Source organism: Anthonomus grandis, chromosome 6 (genome assembly GCF_022605725.1).
Source record: "Anthonomus grandis grandis chromosome 6, icAntGran1.3, whole genome shotgun sequence".
Taxonomy (NCBI): domain Eukaryota; kingdom Metazoa; phylum Arthropoda; class Insecta; order Coleoptera; family Curculionidae; genus Anthonomus; species Anthonomus grandis.
The window spans coordinates 35,447,629-35,468,811 of record NC_065551.1 but is presented as its reverse complement, the minus strand read 5'-3'; the positions used below and the strand labels follow the sequence as shown (position 1 = coordinate 35,468,811).

General features: G+C 34.1%; 1 protein-coding gene across 4 annotated transcripts in view; it reads right to left on the bottom strand.

Annotated features, from left to right (window-relative positions):
* Positions 1-21,183, bottom strand: part of LOC126737941 (serine, glycine, tyrosine and glutamine-rich protein-like) — a 27,063-nt gene extending 5,880 nt beyond the window's left edge. Inside the window, exons 1-4 of one of the 4 annotated variants that reach the window (XM_050443060.1) lie at positions 21,023-21,183; positions 13,525-13,570; positions 8,384-8,510; positions 8,203-8,325 (exon numbers count right to left, since the gene is read on the bottom strand). In XM_050443060.1, coding sequence (XP_050299017.1) covers positions 8,203-8,325; positions 8,384-8,510; positions 13,525-13,570; positions 21,023-21,091 — 365 coding nt within the window. In that variant the 5' untranslated portion in view covers positions 21,092-21,183. Of the gene's footprint in view, positions 1-8,202; positions 8,326-8,383; positions 8,511-8,793; positions 9,495-13,524; positions 13,571-21,022 lie in introns of those variants that run through there. The other 3 variants (XM_050443061.1, XM_050443059.1, XM_050443058.1) reach the window with 3 other exon arrangements.

The following is a 21,183-nucleotide window of genomic DNA, read 5'->3' as shown; positions in this document are numbered from 1 at the left end:
CCAGATGATTCAAGGTATATTAGAGACGTGAGATGCGGTAGAGACCCAAAAAATGGACTTTTGACCCACTTTTTGGCATAAAAACTCATCTGAGCCCCAGGAATCATTGACGATCACAATGAATTAATGCTTCACGTCTTTAGTTGGTTTCATTAAATACGAAAAGAGACATTTCCAGATGATTCAAGGTATATTAGAGACGTGAGATGCGGTAGAGACCCAAAAAATGGACTTTTGACCCACTTTTTGGCATAAAAACTCATCTGAGCCCCAGGAATCATTGACGATCACAATGAATTAATGCTTCACGTCTTTAGTTGGTTTCATTAAATACGAAAAGAGACATTTCCAGATGATTCAAGGTATATTAGAGACGTGAGATGCGGTAGAGACCCAAAAAATGGACTTTTGACCCACTTTTTGGCATAAAAACTCATCTGAGCCCCAGGAATCATTGACGATCACAATGAATTAATGCTTCACGTCTTTAGTTGGTTTCATTAAATACGAAAAGAGACATTTCCAGATGATTCAAGGTATATTAGAGACGTGAGATGCGGTAGAGACCCAAAAAATGGACTTTTGACCCACTTTTTGGCATAAAAACTCATCTGAGCCCCAGGAATCATTGACGATCACAATGAATTAATGCTTCACGTCTTTAGTTGGTTTCATTAAATACGAAAAGAGACATTTCCAGATGATTCAAGGTATATTAGAGACGTGAGATGCGGTAGAGACCCAAAAAATGGACTTTTGACCCACTTTTTGGCATAAAAACTCATCTGAGCCCCAGGAATCATTGACGATCACAATGAATTAATGCTGCACGTCTTTAGTTGGTTTCATTAAATACGAAAAGAGACATTTCCAGATGATTCAAGGTATATTAGAGACGTGAGATGCGGTAGAGACCCAAAAAATGGACTTTTGACCCACTTTTTGGCATAAAAACTCATCTGAGCCCCAGGATTCATTGACGATCACAATGAATTAATGCTTCACGTCTTCAGTTGGTTTAATTAAATACGAAAAGTGATATTTCGAGATGATTCAAGGTATATTACAGACGTGATATGCGGTAGAGACCCAAAAAATGGACTTTTGACCCACTTTTTGGCATAAAAACTCATCTGAGACCCAGGATTCATTAACGATCACAATGAATTAATGCTGCACGTCTTTAGTTGGTTTAATTAAATACGAAAAGTGATATTTCCAGATGATTCAAGGTATATTAGAGACGTGAGATGCGGTAGAGACCCAAAAAATGGACTTTTGACCCACTTTTTGGCATAAAAACTCATCTGAGCCCCAGGAATCATTGACGATCACAATGAATTAATGCTGCACGTCTTTAGTTGGTTTCATTAAATACGAAAAGAGACATTTCCAGATGATTCAAGGTATATTAGAGACGTGAGATGCGGTAGAGACCCAAAAAATGGACTTTTGACCCACTTTTTGGCATAAAAACTCATCTAAGCCCCAGGATTCATTGACGATCACAATAAATTAATGCTTCACGTCTTCAGTTGGTTTAATTAAATACGAAAAGTGATATTTCCAGATGATTCAAGGTATATTAGAGACGTGAGATGCGGTAGAGACCCAAAAAATGGACTTTTGACCCACTTTTTGGCATAAAAACTCATCTAAGCCCCAGGATTCATTGACGATCACAATGAATTAATGCTTCACGTCTTCAGTTGGTTTAATTAAATACGAAAAGTGATATTTCCAGATGATTCAAGGTATATTAGAGACGTGAGATGCGGTAGAGACCCAAAAAATGGACTTTTGACCCACTTTTTGGCATAAAAACTCATCTGAGACCCAGGATTCATTAACGATCACAATGAATTAATGCTGCACGTCTTTAGTTGGTTTAATTAAATACGAAAAGAGACATTTCCAGATGATTCAAGGTATATTAGAGACGTGAGATGCGGTAGAGACCCAAAAAATGGACTTTTGACCCACTTTTTGGCATAAAAACTCATCTGAGACCCAGGATTCATTAACGATCACAATGAATTAATGCTGCACGTCTTTAGTTGGTTTAATTAAATACGAAAAGTGATATTTCCAGATGATTCAAGGTATATTAGAGACGTGAGATGCGGTAGAGACCCAAAAAATGGACTTTTGACCCACTTTTTGGCATAAAAACTCATCTGAGCCCCAGGAATCATTGACGATCACAATGAATTAATGCTGCACGTCTTTAGTTGGTTTCATTAAATACGAAAAGAGACATTTCCAGATGATTCAAGGTATATTAGAGACGTGAGATGCGGTAGAGACCCAAAAAATGGACTTTTGACCCACTTTTTGGCATAAAAACTCATCTAAGCCCCAGGATTCATTGACGATCACAATGAATTAATGCTTCACGTCTTCAGTTGGTTTAATTAAATACGAAAAGTGATATTTCCAGATGATTCAAGGTATATTAGAGACGTGAGATGCGGTAGAGACCCAAAAAATGGACTTTTGACCCACTTTTTGGCATAAAAACTCATCTGAGCCCCAGGAATTATTGACGATCACAATGAATTAATGCTTCACGTCTTTAGTTGGTTTCATTAAATACGAAAAGAGACATTTCCAGATGATTCAAGGTATATTAGAGACGTGAGATGCGGTAGAGACCCAAAAAATGGACTTTTGACCCACTTTTTGGCATAAAAACTCATCTGAGCCCCAGGAATCATTGACGATCACAATGAATTAATGCTTCACGTCTTTAGTTGGTTTCATTAAATACGAAAAGAGACATTTCCAGATGATTCAAGGTATATTAGAGACGTGAGATGCGGTAGAGACCCAAAAAATGGACTTTTGACCCACTTTTTGGCATAAAAACTCATCTGAGCCCCAGGAATCATTGACGATCACAATGAATTAATGCTTCACGTCTTTAGTCGGTTTAATTAAATACGAAAAGTGATATTTCCAGATGATTCAAGGTATATTAGAGACGTGAGATGCGGTAGAGACCCAAAAAATGGACTTTTGACCCACTTTTTGGCATAAAAACTCATCTGAGACCCAGAAATCATTGACGATCACAATAAATTAATGCTTCACGTCTTTAGTTGGTTTCATTAAATACGAAAAGAGACATTTCCAGATGATTCAAGGTATATTAGAGACGTGAGATGCGGTAGAGACCCAAAAAATGGACTTTTGACCCACTTTTTGGCATAAAAACTCATCTGAGCCCCAGGAATCATTGACGATCACAATGAATTAATGCTGCACGTCTTTAGTTGGTTTCATTAAATACGAAAAGAGACATTTCCAGATGATTCAAGGTATATTAGAGACGTGAGATGCGGTAGAGACCCAAAAAATGGACTTTTGACCCACTTTTTGGCATAAAAACTCATCTAAGCCCCAGGATTCATTGACGATCACAATGAATTAATGCTTCACGTCTTCAGTTGGTTTAATTAAATACGAAAAGTGATATTTCCAGATGATTCAAGGTATATTAGAGACGTGAGATGCGGTAGAGACCCAAAAAATGGACTTTTGACCCACTTTTTGGCATAAAAACTCATCTGAGCCCCAGGAATCATTGACGATCACAATGAATTAATGCTTCACGTCTTTAGTTGGTTTCATTAAATACGAAAAGAGACATTTCCAGATGATTCAAGGTATATTAGAGACGTGAGATGCGGTAGAGACCCAAAAAATGGACTTTTGACCCACTTTTTGGCATAAAAACTCATCTGAGCCCCAGGAATCATTGACGATCACAATGAATTAATGCTTCACGTCTTTAGTCGGTTTAATTAAATACGAAAAGTGATATTTCCAGATGATTCAAGGTATATTAGAGACGTGAGATGCGGTAGAGACCCAAAAAATGGACTTTTGACCCACTTTTTGGCATAAAAACTCATCTGAGACCCAGAAATCATTGACGATCACAATAAATTAATGCTTCACGTCTTTAGTTGGTTTCATTAAATACGAAAAGAGACATTTCCAGATGATTCAAGGTATATTAGAGACGTGAGATGCGGTAGAGACCCAAAAAATGGACTTTTGACCCACTTTTTGGCATAAAAACTCATCTGAGCCCCAGGAATCATTGACGATCACAATGAATTAATGCTTCACGTCTTTAGTTGGTTTCATTAAATACGAAAAGAGACATTTCCAGATGATTCAAGGTATATTAGAGACGTGAGATGCGGTAGAGACCCAAAAAATGGACTTTTGACCCACTTTTTGGCATAAAAACTCATCTGAGCCCCAGGAATCATTGACGATCACAATGAATTAATGCTTCACGTCTTTAGTTGGTTTCATTAAATACGAAAAGAGACATTTCCAGATGATTCAAGGTATATTAGAGACGTGAGATGCGGTAGAGACCCAAAAAATGGACTTTTGACCCACTTTTTGGCATAAAAACTCATCTGAGCCCCAGGAATCATTGACGATCACAATGAATTAATGCTTCACGTCTTTAGTTGGTTTCATTAAATACGAAAAGAGACATTTCCAGATGATTCAAGGTATATTAGAGACGTGAGATGCGGTAGAGACCCAAAAAATGGACTTTTGACCCACTTTTTGGCATAAAAACTCATCTGAGCCCCAGGAATCATTGACGATCACAATGAATTAATGCTTCACGTCTTTAGTTGGTTTCATTAAATACGAAAAGAGACATTTCCAGATGATTCAAGGTATATTAGAGACGTGAGATGCGGTAGAGACCCAAAAAATGGACTTTTGACCCACTTTTTGGCATAAAAACTCATCTGAGCCCCAGGAATCATTGACGATCACAATGAATTAATGCTTCACGTCTTTAGTTGGTTTCATTAAATACGAAAAGAGACATTTCCAGATGATTCAAGGTATATTAGAGACGTGAGATGCGGTAGAGACCCAAAAAATGGACTTTTGACCCACTTTTTGGCATAAAAACTCATCTGAGCCCCAGGAATCATTGACGATCACAATGAATTAATGCTTCACGTCTTTAGTTGGTTTCATTAAATACGAAAAGAGACATTTCCAGATGATTCAAGGTATATTAGAGACGTGAGATGCGGTAGAGACCCAAAAAATGGACTTTTGACCCACTTTTTGGCATAAAAACTCATCTGAGCCCCAGGAATCATTGACGATCACAATGAATTAATGCTTCACGTCTTTAGTTGGTTTCATTAAATACGAAAAGAGACATTTCCAGATGATTCAAGGTATATTAGAGACGTGAGATGCGGTAGAGACCCAAAAAATGGACTTTTGACCCACTTTTTGGCATAAAAACTCATCTGAGCCCCAGGATTCATTGACGATCACAATGAATTAATGCTTCACGTCTTCAGTTGGTTTAATTAAATACGAAAAGTGATATTTCGAGATGATTCAAGGTATATTACAGACGTGATATGCGGTAGAGACCCAAAAAATGGACTTTTGACCCACTTTTTGGCATAAAAACTCATCTGAGACCCAGGATTCATTAACGATCACAATGAATTAATGCTGCACGTCTTTAGTTGGTTTAATTAAATACGAAAAGTGATATTTCCAGATGATTCAAGGTATATTAGAGACGTGAGATGCGGTAGAGACCCAAAAAATGGACTTTTGACCCACTTTTTGGCATAAAAACTCATCTGAGCCCCAGGAATCATTGACGATCACAATGAATTAATGCTGCACGTCTTTAGTTGGTTTCATTAAATACGAAAAGAGACATTTCCAGATGATTCAAGGTATATTAGAGACGTGAGATGCGGTAGAGACCCAAAAAATGGACTTTTGACCCACTTTTTGGCATAAAAACTCATCTAAGCCCCAGGATTCATTGACGATCACAATAAATTAATGCTTCACGTCTTCAGTTGGTTTAATTAAATACGAAAAGTGATATTTCCAGATGATTCAAGGTATATTAGAGACGTGAGATGCGGTAGAGACCCAAAAAATGGACTTTTGACCCACTTTTTGGCATAAAAACTCATCTAAGCCCCAGGATTCATTGACGATCACAATGAATTAATGCTTCACGTCTTCAGTTGGTTTAATTAAATACGAAAAGTGATATTTCCAGATGATTCAAGGTATATTAGAGACGTGAGATGCGGTAGAGACCCAAAAAATGGACTTTTGACCCACTTTTTGGCATAAAAACTCATCTGAGACCCAGGATTCATTAACGATCACAATGAATTAATGCTGCACGTCTTTAGTTGGTTTAATTAAATACGAAAAGAGACATTTCCAGATGATTCAAGGTATATTAGAGACGTGAGATGCGGTAGAGACCCAAAAAATGGACTTTTGACCCACTTTTTGGCATAAAAACTCATCTGAGACCCAGGATTCATTAACGATCACAATGAATTAATGCTGCACGTCTTTAGTTGGTTTAATTAAATACGAAAAGTGATATTTCCAGATGATTCAAGGTATATTAGAGACGTGAGATGCGGTAGAGACCCAAAAAATGGACTTTTGACCCACTTTTTGGCATAAAAACTCATCTGAGCCCCAGGAATCATTGACGATCACAATGAATTAATGCTGCACGTCTTTAGTTGGTTTCATTAAATACGAAAAGAGACATTTCCAGATGATTCAAGGTATATTAGAGACGTGAGATGCGGTAGAGACCCAAAAAATGGACTTTTGACCCACTTTTTGGCATAAAAACTCATCTAAGCCCCAGGATTCATTGACGATCACAATGAATTAATGCTTCACGTCTTCAGTTGGTTTAATTAAATACGAAAAGTGATATTTCCAGATGATTCAAGGTATATTAGAGACGTGAGATGCGGTAGAGACCCAAAAAATGGACTTTTGACCCACTTTTTGGCATAAAAACTCATCTGAGCCCCAGGAATTATTGACGATCACAATGAATTAATGCTTCACGTCTTTAGTTGGTTTCATTAAATACGAAAAGAGACATTTCCAGATGATTCAAGGTATATTAGAGACGTGAGATGCGGTAGAGACCCAAAAAATGGACTTTTGACCCACTTTTTGGCATAAAAACTCATCTGAGCCCCAGGAATCATTGACGATCACAATGAATTAATGCTTCACGTCTTTAGTCGGTTTAATTAAATACGAAAAGTGATATTTCCAGATGATTCAAGGTATATTAGAGACGTGAGATGCGGTAGAGACCCAAAAAATGGACTTTTGACCCACTTTTTGGCATAAAAACTCATCTGAGACCCAGAAATCATTGACGATCACAATAAATTAATGCTTCACGTCTTTAATCGGTTTAATTAAATACGAAAAGTGATATTTCCAGATGATTCAAGGTATATTAGAGAGGTGAGGTGCGGTAGAGACCCAAAAAATGGACTTTTGACCCACTTTTTGGCATAAAAACTCATCTGAGACCCAGGATTCATTGACGATCGCAATGAATTAATGCTTCACGTCTTTAATCGGTTCAATTACAGACGAAGAGTGACGTTTCAAGATGATTCAAGTCATATTAGAGACGTGAAATGCTGTACAAAGTCAAATAATTAGCCTACAACGGATCGAGATGGAGAAAATAATGGTCAAACTCCAACTTTAATATTAGAACTAAGATGCCCCTGAAGAAGCCTTTGATAGAAAAAACTTCCTCAGTACCTCTGGTTCTGAAGAGCAGATGAACCCCGTCCATAAAGTTATCTGGTTGGTACTTCTTGAGAGGTTCCTAAGACTAAACTGGTAACAGCAGAGACTGCAGAATTTATACCAGGAACACAGTAGACTCCGAGAAATCTCACAGAAGTCTGCTCATGCCCAGGAGCTCTGTGCGAATGGAAAAGTTCATAGCATCTACCCCTAATAAATAAGCTTTTCTTTATTTGTTGTTAAATGTAGATAATAGCAAATATTCGATCAATCCGTGAAATGCAATAAAATCTGGAAGAACCGATGCATGCCAACTCTCTTTCTATAACATCATAATTTTTTTAACCATTTTTCATAGCAGGAAAGTCTAATACCACTCTTTACATGCAAATTTGACAATTTCCTGGCAACTTTCCCAAGGCATGCATATGGAACGGCATTTGCACATTTGCTCAATTTCCTTCTCACTCATTGTCGCAAAAGTGGACTTTATATTAATGGAATTCAATTCAGCCTTCTCAGGTCAAGAGGCTCTGGAGTCTAGATATGTTATTATGATATCATACTTACTGAAAACCAAGTCCAATTTTCTGATTCTCAACTTTGTCCATGGCATTGATGTCCAGTTGTCTCACAGAACTAGGACTAATATCGTTAATAGTATCAGCAGATAGGTCAGACAAGTCTTCAGGGCTAAAATAGAACGTTAGTTTCGATAAGAAAATTAAAAGTGAATTGTTAGGGTTTGAACCTTAAGCTCTTATACCTGATTTGTAGGACTTCCCATGGTTTGGCCCTTTTGCCAAGGCATCCTCCCGCCCTAAGGAAGCAACTCCTTCCGAATCTACCTCCTAATAACAAAGAGCTGGTTTGTCGTTCTTTTACAGAAAAAGAAGAAAAGCTTTATTAAAATTTTTACTATAAAGGTGTTAAATAATTAAAATAATGTACTAAGAACATGACTTACAGGGTTTTTTAGCTCTTTTGTGACAATAAGTGTAAGAATCTCGTGATTTTCTTTCACAAACCCCTAGTTATTTTCTTACGTACTCCCAGTTATTTATTTATAAACTACTAGTTAAAGTATATATTTATATCGATTTTTCAAATCAACTAAACACGTGATAATTCCAAGCAATTTTACTTATCAAAAAAAAAACCTTTTTACCTTGAAATATTTATTTCATAAACCCAAAACGAAAAAACAGAAAACAATCAATTAAATCATCATCATCATTTCTTTTCTTGTAAAAGTCCAGCACCTCCGATCCTATCGATGGCCCTCTTCAACATACCACCACCCCCAATACTATCGATAGCTCTGTTACTTAATAAACTCCCACCTCCGATTTTATCCAGAGCTCTGGAAGCTAAAATACCACCCCCACCAATGGAATCGAGGGCTCTCGCCGATAATATTCCACCTCCGTTAATAGGATCCAAGGCTCTAGCAGATAAAATTCCACTACCACCAATAGAGTCTAAAGCTCTTGCTGATAACATTCCACCTCCACCAATGGAATCTATCGCTCTCCTAAGTGCTCCGCCTCCACTGATAGGATCTATAGCTCTATCTGCTAACATTCCACCTCCACCAATGGAATCTATGGCTCTTCTAAGTGCTCCTCCTCCATTAATGGGATCTACGGCTCTATCTGCTAACATTCCACCTCCACCATTAATAGGATCCACTTCCTGGAACCAATTTCCAAGTAAACCTCTGGAAGCCAACATGCCTCCTCCGCCAATATTGTCGATTGTTCTGGATTGCAGTAATCCGCCTCCGCCTATAGAGTCTATAGCTCGATCGTGCCGGTTGTTGCCGTATTCGTATTGTCGTAGTAAGGATAGAAGTTTTTGGTCTATAATTAAAAAAGGTTTTTGATGTTTAGTGGGTTGTTTTGGGTTTTTTAGGGTTACTTACGTTGTGGGTGAGGTGCTCTTGGTGGTTATAGCTGGACGTACAAGAGTGTATAAGCTGTGCAATATGTGAGGCAAAAATTGGCGAGTTATATATATGGGCAATTATATTTGCTTTCTCACGGAAGAGGGAATTTTTGAACGAATTTTTCATAATCATATCATATCATAATTGATTATATATTTAGAGCCTGTGGTAAAAATTTGAATAGCGTATTGGTGTTGAAACCATGAAAATTGTTACCCTTTTAAACCTAAAACTGATTATCCTGAACCTAAGTAACCCATAAAATCGTTTACTGTATACAATCCTTTTACGCTTATTAAATATAAATTTAATATTGTGCTCTCGAGCCTCCACTTTTATTGTATCGTCCAATAAAGCTCTAAATTTATTTATTTTATTTGTTCAATTACATTATATCTTGTCTTTAGGTAAAAAAATAAAAAGCCACTTTTTTCCGTTACTGTTTGAAACCAATAAACTTTCTCACTTTCTTTTTTTAATATGAACAGAGTGAGATATAAAAAAAAAACACTTAGGCGAAACCCGTTTTTTTCCAGGCCAGGTTTTCTTGTCGACAAGTTAAATTTACTCCAAAATCCGTCTTGAATAAAGCCACGAAAGGGAAACAAATAAAATAAACGAAATTACTATAATATGAAACACGCTTTTGTATTATTTTTAAAAGAATACAAACGTGTGTCTTTTACGTTTTATTTGATAAAAAAATACTCCCTTATACTTGGGTTCATGTCCATGCTTTTCCAACTGCACATAAGACATACAGAAGGTGCTCGTATATAGAAAATCTTTCAAGCTCTCCTTTAGAATAGCCCCGGTAATATAGCAACCTAAGCCACGCCTTTCATTGGGTCGACACGTGTCACGTGACCGAATGCGTATTGCTCAGCAGACGATCACGTGATCGAATCGAGCTCCGCCCACAAACTGTCATGGCGATCCAAGATAGCCCCCGGACACTGACATACCAGGGGAATACAAAGAGTTGACGTTACTGCATTGAATTTAAATAGTTTTGGCAAATGTTGCGGTCAATAATTTTCAACTGCCTCCTGTGAGAAATTCAATATTACTTTTAATTGTAGAAAATGATCTGCATATTGGTTTTTTTTTATCAGAAACTTGGTAGTCTGAGGATGATAAATCTGAGCCTCTTGAGGATTTTCACTTTTATCTAATAAACTTATCCTTGAGTAGTAAACCCAAATGTAGTGCAGAATTTGCCTTATTAAATGTAATAGATGATACTGTTTCTGCAACTGATTAAATAATGATAAGTGCGTTTATTATATTCGATTATATAGTGATGTTACTGGCCCTTAGGTATATCAAGGAATTTTCTGATCATTTCTTCATTGACATTTGAGGTCAATTTTAGACACTTTTGAGTCAGTTAAAGATGATGTTAAAAACTAACTTTTCGTCGTGGATTTGATTAATCAGGATTTACATGTACTGAGCAAATTATTGGGAAATTGTCGCCCGTTAAAGCTGAATCCATCATGACTTTGATGGATTCAACTTTAACGGGTTGTATTGGAAATAAAATCATTACTATATAAGCAAATATTGAGATAACTTTGGACAATTCAAGACTAAAAGTGGTCCAGGATGTCAGAAATCTTCTTCTGATGATCTATCTTCAAAGATTCAGAGATACAGTGTAAAAGTCGTACCTCTTCTAGGTCCCAAGATATAGCCCTCCAAATTCGTTAAATTTTGACTTTTTCTTTTGATTTTTTTTTTCTGGAAAATCCAAAAAGATTCAACCGTTTTGTTCTAACGTTCTTGGAAGTTTGAAATCTTCTGAATCAATTAGTAGCATTGGGAAAGTCGTATCTCTTCAAGGTACTAAGATATAGCCCTCCAAAAATAGTAAAATTTGGACTTTTTTTGGTAAAAGAAGGTCAGTTTTGTTCTTTTTTCTGGAAAACCCAAAAAAAATTCAACGTTTTTCTTTTGACGTTTCTAGAAGTTTCACATCTTCTAAATCAATTGGTACCATTGGGAAAGTCGTATCTCTTCAAGGTACTAAGATGTAGCCCTCTAAAAATAGTAAAATTTGGACTTTTTTTGATAAAAGACGGTCAGTTTTGTTTTTCTTTCTGGAAAACCCAAAAAAAATTCAACGTCTTTGTTTTAACGTTTCTAGAAGTTTCACACCTTCTAAATCAATTGCTACCATTGGGAAAGTCAGAACTCTTCTAGGTTCCAAGATATAGCCCTCCAAAATTCATTAAATTTTGACTTTTTCTGCTCAAAGAAGGTCACTTTTGAATTTTTTTTCTGGAAAATTCAAAAAGATTCAACTCTTTTATTCTGACGTTATTGGAAGTGTGAAATCTTGCGAATCAATTGGTACCATTGGGAAAGTCGCATCTCTTCTAGGTACTAAGATATAGCCCTCCAAATTTCGTTAAATTTTGACATTTTTGCTCAAAGAAGGTCACTTTTGATTTTTTTTTCTGGAAAATCCAAAAAGATTCAACGTTTTCCTTTTGACGTTTCTAGAAGTTTCACACCTTCTAAATCAATTGGTACCATTGGGAAAGTCGTATCTCTTCTAGGTTCCAAGATACAGCCCTCCAAAATTCGTTAAATTTTTACTTTTTTTGCTTAAAGAAGGTCACTTTTGTATTTTTTTTCTGGAAAATCCAAAAAGATTTAACCCTTTTATTCTGACGTTCTTGGAAGTTTGAAATCTTGCAAATCAATTGGTATCATTGGGAAAGTCGTATCTCTTCAAGATACTAAGATATAGCCCTCCAAAAATAGTAAAATTTGGACTTTTTTTGCTCAAAAAAGGTCAGTTTTGTTTTTTTTTCCTGGAAAATTTAAAAAGATTTAATCCTCTTATTCTGACGTTCTTGGAAGTTTGAAATCTTGCGAATCAATTGGTACCATTGGGAAAGTCGTATCTCTTCTAGGTTCCAAGATATGACCCTCCAAAAGTAGTTAAATTTGGACGTTTTTTATATTACTGGAAGGCCAGGCAGGATTTAAAATTCTTGTATTAATATTAAATTTTTCATAACACGTCCTTCTTCACCTTCGTTTAATATTTACGTTCAATTTGTACATTTTTTTGATTTTAAAATGTCAATTTTATAAGTTGAATTTGTTTAGGCATACAACGACGTTAAATAATTCAGTGGCGTAGCTATTAAGCTAGACTGAGCCATTTAGGGTCCTTTTAGTATATACCTCACTTAACCACACAACTAACTCAATAACTCACACCAAATAACTCACATAACTTCTCATAAATAAAATAGTAAAAAAGTACATATTGAGCAACCCCTGTAATAGACAAAAACCAAAGCCACGCCTCCTATAGGGCTTGTGACGTGTCAAATCTATTAATTTCCTCGTCCTATAATCCAAGATGGCCGCCCAGAGTAGGATACCAGGGGCATGCAAAAAGATGTAAGCACAGTTTGTTTTGACATGCCAAAGACGTGAATTACTGTAATTATCTGTAAGAATTAACGTAGTCCAACAAACAAAAGTGAGGCTAAACAAGGAACTTAATTTTAAATCTGGAAACAGCTGTCACGAAATCAATGAACGACAGGTGACGTTTTACTTTAATCTTGTTCATTTTACGGTAGGTAGAAAAACCGATGAACTCTTCAATTAAAGAGAATCTTTAATAATTTAATTTTCGCACTATTTCCTAATAAAATCCCCTGCAAGTGAATGGTCCTTTGACGCATACAGAACATAAAAACAAAACAATACGGACGACACATTCGTGCTGAAAAGGCCTTAAAAAAGAATATTTAATGCCTTTTGTTGTTGTTTTTTTTTAATTATTTAGCGTGCATTTGCATTTCGACAAATAACTCGTAAATTAGATACAGGATGTCCCGAATTACAGTGTCCTAATTTTAACGCGCGTTCTGTGGTCATTCGGGGCACCCTGTATAAAGGGTGGGTATACTTACTCGGGCTATGAATGGGCTCTAAATTCTTAGTTCTATACTGGTTAATCTGGAAAAAAAACACCTAATTAGCAAGTTTTATGCCGAAGCATTATATCCCTAATTACATGTTGCCAACTCATTTAATTTTAGGGTTAAAAATGTTAAAGTTTCCTCACTTGTTAGAGAAACTTGATTTGTTTAATAATAACATTCTTTGCTCATTACTTATATCAATAGAGGGAGCATAAAAAATACCGAAATAATTCCATTTTCCATTTGCCTGAACCCCAATCAGCTTATTTAATAAGATGTTGTTTTTCTTATAAATTCGGCAAAAGTTTTATCAACTTTTTAAAAAAGAAACAGATAATTATGTTATCCCCTCTATCCCTCATCTTGCCGAGGAAAAAAATTCATTAAAAACCCCTTGGAATCGGATAGGTTTAAGTAAAGTTTAAAACACCCTGGCCATCATCGGTTAAAATTGGAATCAAATCATCTAATTCCGATTTAAATTTGTTTGGTAATAGAGTTTGTTTTGATACGGATACGTTTGGGTGATTGGCCCAAAGTTCCAGTTTCTTTTTCCGGCGTTTTTGTTTTCCCCCCCACGTAGAGTTTTTAGAATATCCAAGCAAAGGAAATTAAACTGATATTACCAATACGAGGAGATTATCCCTTTTTGGTAATCGTGTCAAATTTAATTTCGATTAAGCGTAGATGAATAATTTAAATGCCTGATATGGAAAAAGAGATATAACATACAACCTTACTAAACCCAACCTAATTAATTATTTAGCAACCAAAAAATTACCTCTTGAATAACCCCTATAACAAATAAACCTAAGGCACGCCTTTTAGTTGGTTGACATATGTCACGTGATCCGCTATGTATTGTTAAGCATACGGTCACGAGGTGTTTTTAATCAGCTCAAGCTCCGCCCACAAACTGTCATGGCGCTCCAAGATGGCCGCTGACAGTGACATACCAGGGGCAAATAAAGAGTTTCTAACGCTGTCTTGAATTTCAATGGTTTGAATGAGTATTGGCCAAAGACGTGAATTATTTTAGTCAATGTTTATTTTCAGCTTACTATAGGAAATTAATAATGAATTTTTGTTTAAATAAATAAAATCTTCCAGGTCCTTGTTTGAAATAAATGACAGTTGTCATATGACGTTTTTATCGAATCAAGCTTTTTCCACAAACTGTTATTACAACTTTTTCTTTGACTCCGGTATTTCGGGTAGCTTAAGCAACATTTTATATTTTTTAACGAGTATTTGTCAATTTTTGGACTATCTTATTTTAAATTTATGCCAGGCTTATTTTTCAACTTTTTAGGAATTTTTGAGCAAGAATTTGTCATTTTAATAATTTTTTATGTCCATTTGAAATTCCTTTAACAATAACTTGAAATATATGTAAAATATTGCTTGTAACTGTCTTTTTTTGCCTGAAAGAAATTTCCATCTAATGCCTTTAATTTATTTAAAATAATTTATTCAAATGCCTCGAAGAATTTAAAAATGAATTAACTTGTCAAACTGCCTGGAAAATTTAAAAAAAAAAACACTTTTCAAGTGCCTGGAATAAATAAAAAAGTGAATTTCAAGAAACAATTATTTGAAATTCATATAAAAATAACTTGAAATATATTTTAAAAATTGCCTTTAATTTAGTTGAAATAATTTATTCAACTGCCTGGAAGAATTGAAATATTAATTAAAATCTTAGAATGCTTGGAAAATTTTAAACAAAAGCAGTTTTCAAGTGCCTGGAACAAATGAACAAATGAATGCAAATGCCTGGAATAAACAAGAAAACTCTTTTTTTCTTTTAATCACTATAGTTAATATGATTTTCTTTTGTTGTTACTTTGAAATATTTGGATTATTTGGTAGGCTTTAAAATTAAAAAGTTCAACAAAAAACTCAAAAATGTCAAGGAAATCCAGGACATTTAAATTGGAAATCTAGAATAGCAAAAAGTTTGAGTTGAAAGCCTTTGAAAGTAACCGAACAAAAATGGTGGACCACGCCCTAAAAGGACTTTTTACGTAAAATGTTATTTGTTCGAATACGGCCCTGGATATTATCTTAAGACACAATATAAGTCTGACAGAGATAAACTCATTGCGAACACCAGGTATCAAACAGAGATGGACATATTATTTTAGTACCACATTTCCCGATTTAGATAATGGCGAAACCATCATCAACTTTATCCTGGATTTTTTTTTGTTACGTTTCTCTTCCCAAAAACGTATCCATCTTTACCTATAAGTTTCTCTTTGTCTAACTCGTTATTGCCGTTACAGCACAATGAGTCTGACAAAAATAAACTTATGGCAAACACCACGTATTAGACAGAGTTAGGCATGTAAATATTTTAAGTACGTAATTTTTTGCTTGTACGCATATTTCCAGGTAATTGAAAGCGCTTAATTTTTTATGGTATTTATGGTTATTTTATTGAAATTTATGGTCTACGTCTATGAAATATTTTTTTCATTTATTCTAGGCAACTGCAGGATTTTAACTGCCTGAAATAAATAAAATAATAAATTTAATATTTTTTAAGTTCCCATAACAAGAACTTGAAATATATTTCAAAAAATCACCTTTTTCTGTCCGAAACAAATGAATGCAAGTGCCTGGAATTAATAAGAAAATTCGAAAAATTCTTCCAGGCACTTGGGACATTTTGCATAAAAAAATATATTTCAGTTGTTCATTCAGATTCCCTGTAAATTTTTTTTTAAGGCAATTGAAACCTTGGAAATTGGTTGTTATTTTCTAGGCAGTTTAGGCATTTTTTGTCCAGACATTTAGGGTAACATTTTCGCTATTAAAATTTGTTTTTCCAGGCAATAGGATTCATTGTTTTATTTATTTAAGGCACTTGAAACCTTAGATAATTGAACGCTCTTAATTTTAAAGCATTTTACGTTATTTTCTTGGAATTAATGTAAATCTTTTTTTAATTTATTCCAGGCACTTACAAAGTGCTTTTTTTAAATTTTCCACTTAGTTTGACATTTTAATTAATTTTTAAATGCTTTCAGGCATTTAAATTAATTATTTTAAGTAATTATTACCACAAGAAACAGTTGGCTTTCATCTTCATATAATAATTAGAAATGCTCTTGACATTTGATGATGAAAACGATAAAATAGACGCACTAAGGTTTGCCTGAAATTGTACAGTTTGTAATTGAATCATTTTGGATTATAGGCTTCAAAGGTGAACCTCAGAAGTGGTGAAATATTTTTTCTTAATTCGTTTTTAGGGTGTGCATTAATTTTTACATTGCATAATTTTTTATGACTCCTAGGAATCTTATCTAATTGTTTTTTTAAGCATTTTACGTTCTAGAATGCCCGGAAAATAATATAAATCATTTTTTGCCTTCCAAGGAAATTTTTTTATTTATTCCAGGCATTGTCGTCATTTCTGGTTTTTTTTGGAATAATGTCTGGAGAACATTAAAGAAAATAAATCCTTGAATTGAAATAAAAAATGAGGTCAAATGTGTAATTTAAAATAACTTCCAATCGGTGGAATAAAATTGGTCTAAAGGCCTGGAAATCATGATTAATTTTTTTAAACTCCTGGAATGTGTGCATATATGTTCCAGGTATTTTATGACGTAAAATGCCAGAAACACAGGAACAAAAGAGATGTAAAAATTACATAAAATGGCTGAAAGACAGTTTAATTATTTATAGGGCTTGGAAGACGTGATTAATGCTAATGGTAGTAAATATCCGGCAGAAAAAAACAATTCTTTAAGCCGGGAATAGAATCAACAATAATTACATAAAATGCCTGGAATAAAAAAAAATTACTTCTTTAATAAAATAAATTTTAAAATTAGTTCAATAGTCATAATTAAAAAAATACGCTCAATGATAAAATATTTCAAATTTTTTATCTCTAATTGTCTGGAACAATGACTTTAATGGAATATAGGTAGAAATATCCCAAATGCTTGGAAGGCATTAAAAAATATCCTCAATTACCTCTAAAAAACTCGCTTATTTCTGCGTTAATAACATGGAAAAAAGGTTCATATTAAACAACCCCGTACAAACCTAAAGACACACTAAAGATACGTTGACACATGCCAACCAAATGTTAGGCATTAAGCCTCTTGTGGAATCCTCTAATGGAAAAAGTCCTTTTTGAAGAACCCCCGTAAACATAACAAAACCAAAGCCACGCCCCCTATTAGGCTCGCGACGTATCAAACCTACTAAGCCCCGCCCATAATCCAAGATGGCCGCGTAGCATACCGGGGACACTCGACAAGTTCAACTATTTGTTTTCTTAATTAAACTCATGGGAACACGTCTTCACGTAAATAATTAAAGCTTACCGCACTTTTACCGTAACTTTCAAACCTCTTAGGCAAATTAAAAATAAACAAAATATAAACGTGTTGTTGTCCTTTAGTCGGGCAAATTATGTCCGTGGAAATCTTAAATATGGAAGGAAAATGTTGGAGCATATTTTCTGGAGGCACAGCAGGATCTTTTGTAAAGGATAAGATCTTCAGGTTATTTTTAGATATAAAAATGAAGCTATACCTATACAAATTTTATAATTATATACGGGTATTTTTCAAGGGATTTTATTCAGATGATAAAGCGTTTAAAAAAAAAAAAATAATTAAAAATTTACCTAAACGGCCTAAGAAAATGCATATAAAACAACGAATTCAGTTGCCTGGAAGTCAAAAAACCCAACTAATTATCCAATATTTGTCCAGTTTTGCTCCACATTAAAGATAAGTAGGTACCATGCTTAAGTATGAAAACTTGTTAACATTTGGAATGTTTTAAATCCAACTACCCAATTTATCCATGAATACTAATGGACCATTACTGTCAAGATAAATTTAATGCCTGAGATAGCTTTGGATGCCTTTAGACCTTTTAAAGAGATCCAGGGTTAATAATTGGAATTTCCTTATACAAATTATCATTCTTGAGTTACTTCACAAAAATTTTAAAACGTTGAAACGCCACGTCAAAAACGTCAGTAATTTTCAGAAAAGTTCAAATGTTCGATTGCCTGTAAAAAATAAAAAATCTCCCTTATTCCTGTTTCAACAAAAATTAATGTCAAAAGTCCTTTTTGAACAACCCCCGTAAACATAACAAAACCAAAGCCACGCCCCCTATTAGGCTCGCGACGTATCAAACCTACTAAGCCCCGCCCATAATCCAAGATGGCCGCGTCGCATACCGGGGACACTCGACAAGTTCAACTGTTTGTTTTCTTAATTCAACTCATGGGAACACGTCTTCACGTAAATAATTAAAGGTTACCGCACTTTTACCGTAACTTTCAAACCTCTTAGGCAAATTAAAAATAAACAAAATACAAACGTGTTGTTGTTGTCCTTTAGTCGGGCAAATTATGTCCGTGGAAATCTTAAATATGGAAGGAAAATGTTGGAGCATATTTTCTGGAGGCACAGCAGGATCTTTTGTAAAGGATAAGATCTTCAGTTTATTTTTAGATGTAAAAATGTAGGTATATACCGATTTTAAAATTATATAGGGGTATTTTTCAAGGGATTTTATTCAGATGATAAAGCGTTTTTTTACCTGGAAAAATGCATATAAAACAACGAATCCAGTTGCCTGGAAGAGATAATAAAATAATCATGTGCATAAGGACTCCAAATGTCAAAAAACCAAACTAATTATCCAATATTGGTCCAGTTTTGCTCCACATTAAAGATAAGTAGGTACCATGCTTAAGTATGAAAACTTGTTAACATTTGGAATGTTTTAAATCCAACTACCCAATTTATCCATGAATACTAATGAACCATTACTGTCAAGATAAATTTAATGCCTGAGATAACTTTGGATGCCTTTAGAACTTTTAAAGAGATCCAGGGGGGTAATAATTAGATTTTTCCTATACAAATTATCATTCTTGAATTAGTTCACCCTTAGACTTTTTTCGTATTTAAAAAGTAATGAATTTCGAAACGAAAAACACCGGTCAAGCTACTCTGGACTTCATTAACCGGCGAGGTTTCTCTCGTATCTAAAACAAATTGTCCTGACGAGAGGAGTTTCTTTAAAAATTCATACCTGGCAACTTTTCCAGTTATAGGGTCTCAGTTTGACTTGGGAAATTAAAGTTTTAGGCCGATCCAAGCCAAAGGGAGAAATGGTCAATTTTGTAATTAGTTCTAGGTGCATTTAAGTGTTCTTCGAAAACGCTTTACAATAGAAGTTTTCCAGGCAGTTGAACCGACGATTTAGTTTATTATTTGAAGTAACTGGGTATTCACTATGGAAATAAATATATTTTTTTTAATTTGAATTTTTTATTTTATTTATTCCAGGCAGTTGAAATCCTTCAATTGCCTAGAATAAATAAAAAAAATATTTCATAGACTACCTTAAATTCCAGTAAAATAACCTTAAGTGGCTAAAGATAAGCGTTTTTAATTATCTAAGGTTTCGACTGCCTGGAATAAATGAAATAACGCATACAATTGCCTGGAAACAGAAAATTTTTTTCGCCAAAAAAAAAGAATTTGCAGACAAAAAGAAAAAGTTAATTAAATTAAAAAAAGAAAAATTTCGAGTTTTCCTATTTATTCCAGGCACTTGGAAATTGATTTTTTTTTAAATTTTCCAGACAGTTTGATACTTTAGTAATTAATTTTTAAATTCTTCTAGGCTAGGCAATTCAATAAATTGAATGCAGTTAGAGGTAATTTCAAGTTACTTTTATAGGAGGAATTTTAAATAATTTTTATATTAAATTTATTTTTTTAGTTATTCCAGGTACTTGAAAAGTGTGCTTTTTTTCAATTCTTAGCTGAATAAATTATTTTAAATATATTGAAGGCATTAGATGAACATTTTCATGCAGTTAAAGGGAATTTTTTTAAATATATTTCAAGTTATGCGAATTTCAAATGATTTTTTTATTGAATTTATTTATTCCAGGCGTTTGAAATCGTTCTAAATTGATTGTGGGTACAGGTAGTTTGAAGGCAGTATAAACCGTTTTACTGCCTGGAATAAATTTAAAAAAATTTTAAAAACCCTTTTAGGCAGTTGGAATATTCAGAAAATGGAAAATTTTATAGAAAAGATAAAAGAATAAATCAACTAATAAATAAGATAGTAAAAAATAAATAAGAAATATGAAAAATTTGCCCGGGTAGTTGAAATATTCAGAAAAATCGTGATTGTTTAATTGATTAAATTAAAATTGTGTATTTCTGGCATTTATTAAATTTGTTTTCAATGTTGGTTCTTAAGTAACTGTATAATATGAGAATATTAAAAAAAAAAAACAGGAAATGCACAAAGATACATTAGGTTTATTTTTTATAATTATTTATTTATTAATAGACAATGTTTAAATAGTTGTGTACTTTAAAAAGAGTTATGTGAGCTTTTTAAAAAAATGTTACAATATTATAAAAATAATTTAAAAAATATGAACAACAATAAAAAAAAATATAAAACTTACCTCTTTGGGTAAACCCTGTACGAAAGCGAGCATCACCAACACGACCAATAAGAAAGCAGAGGACCACATGACTGATTTTCAAAATTTAATTTTTTTTTTTTTGGAATTTCAGGATTCTCGGTGAAGAGAGACCAAGTGTGTCCCCAACCGGGCGGTTTTTC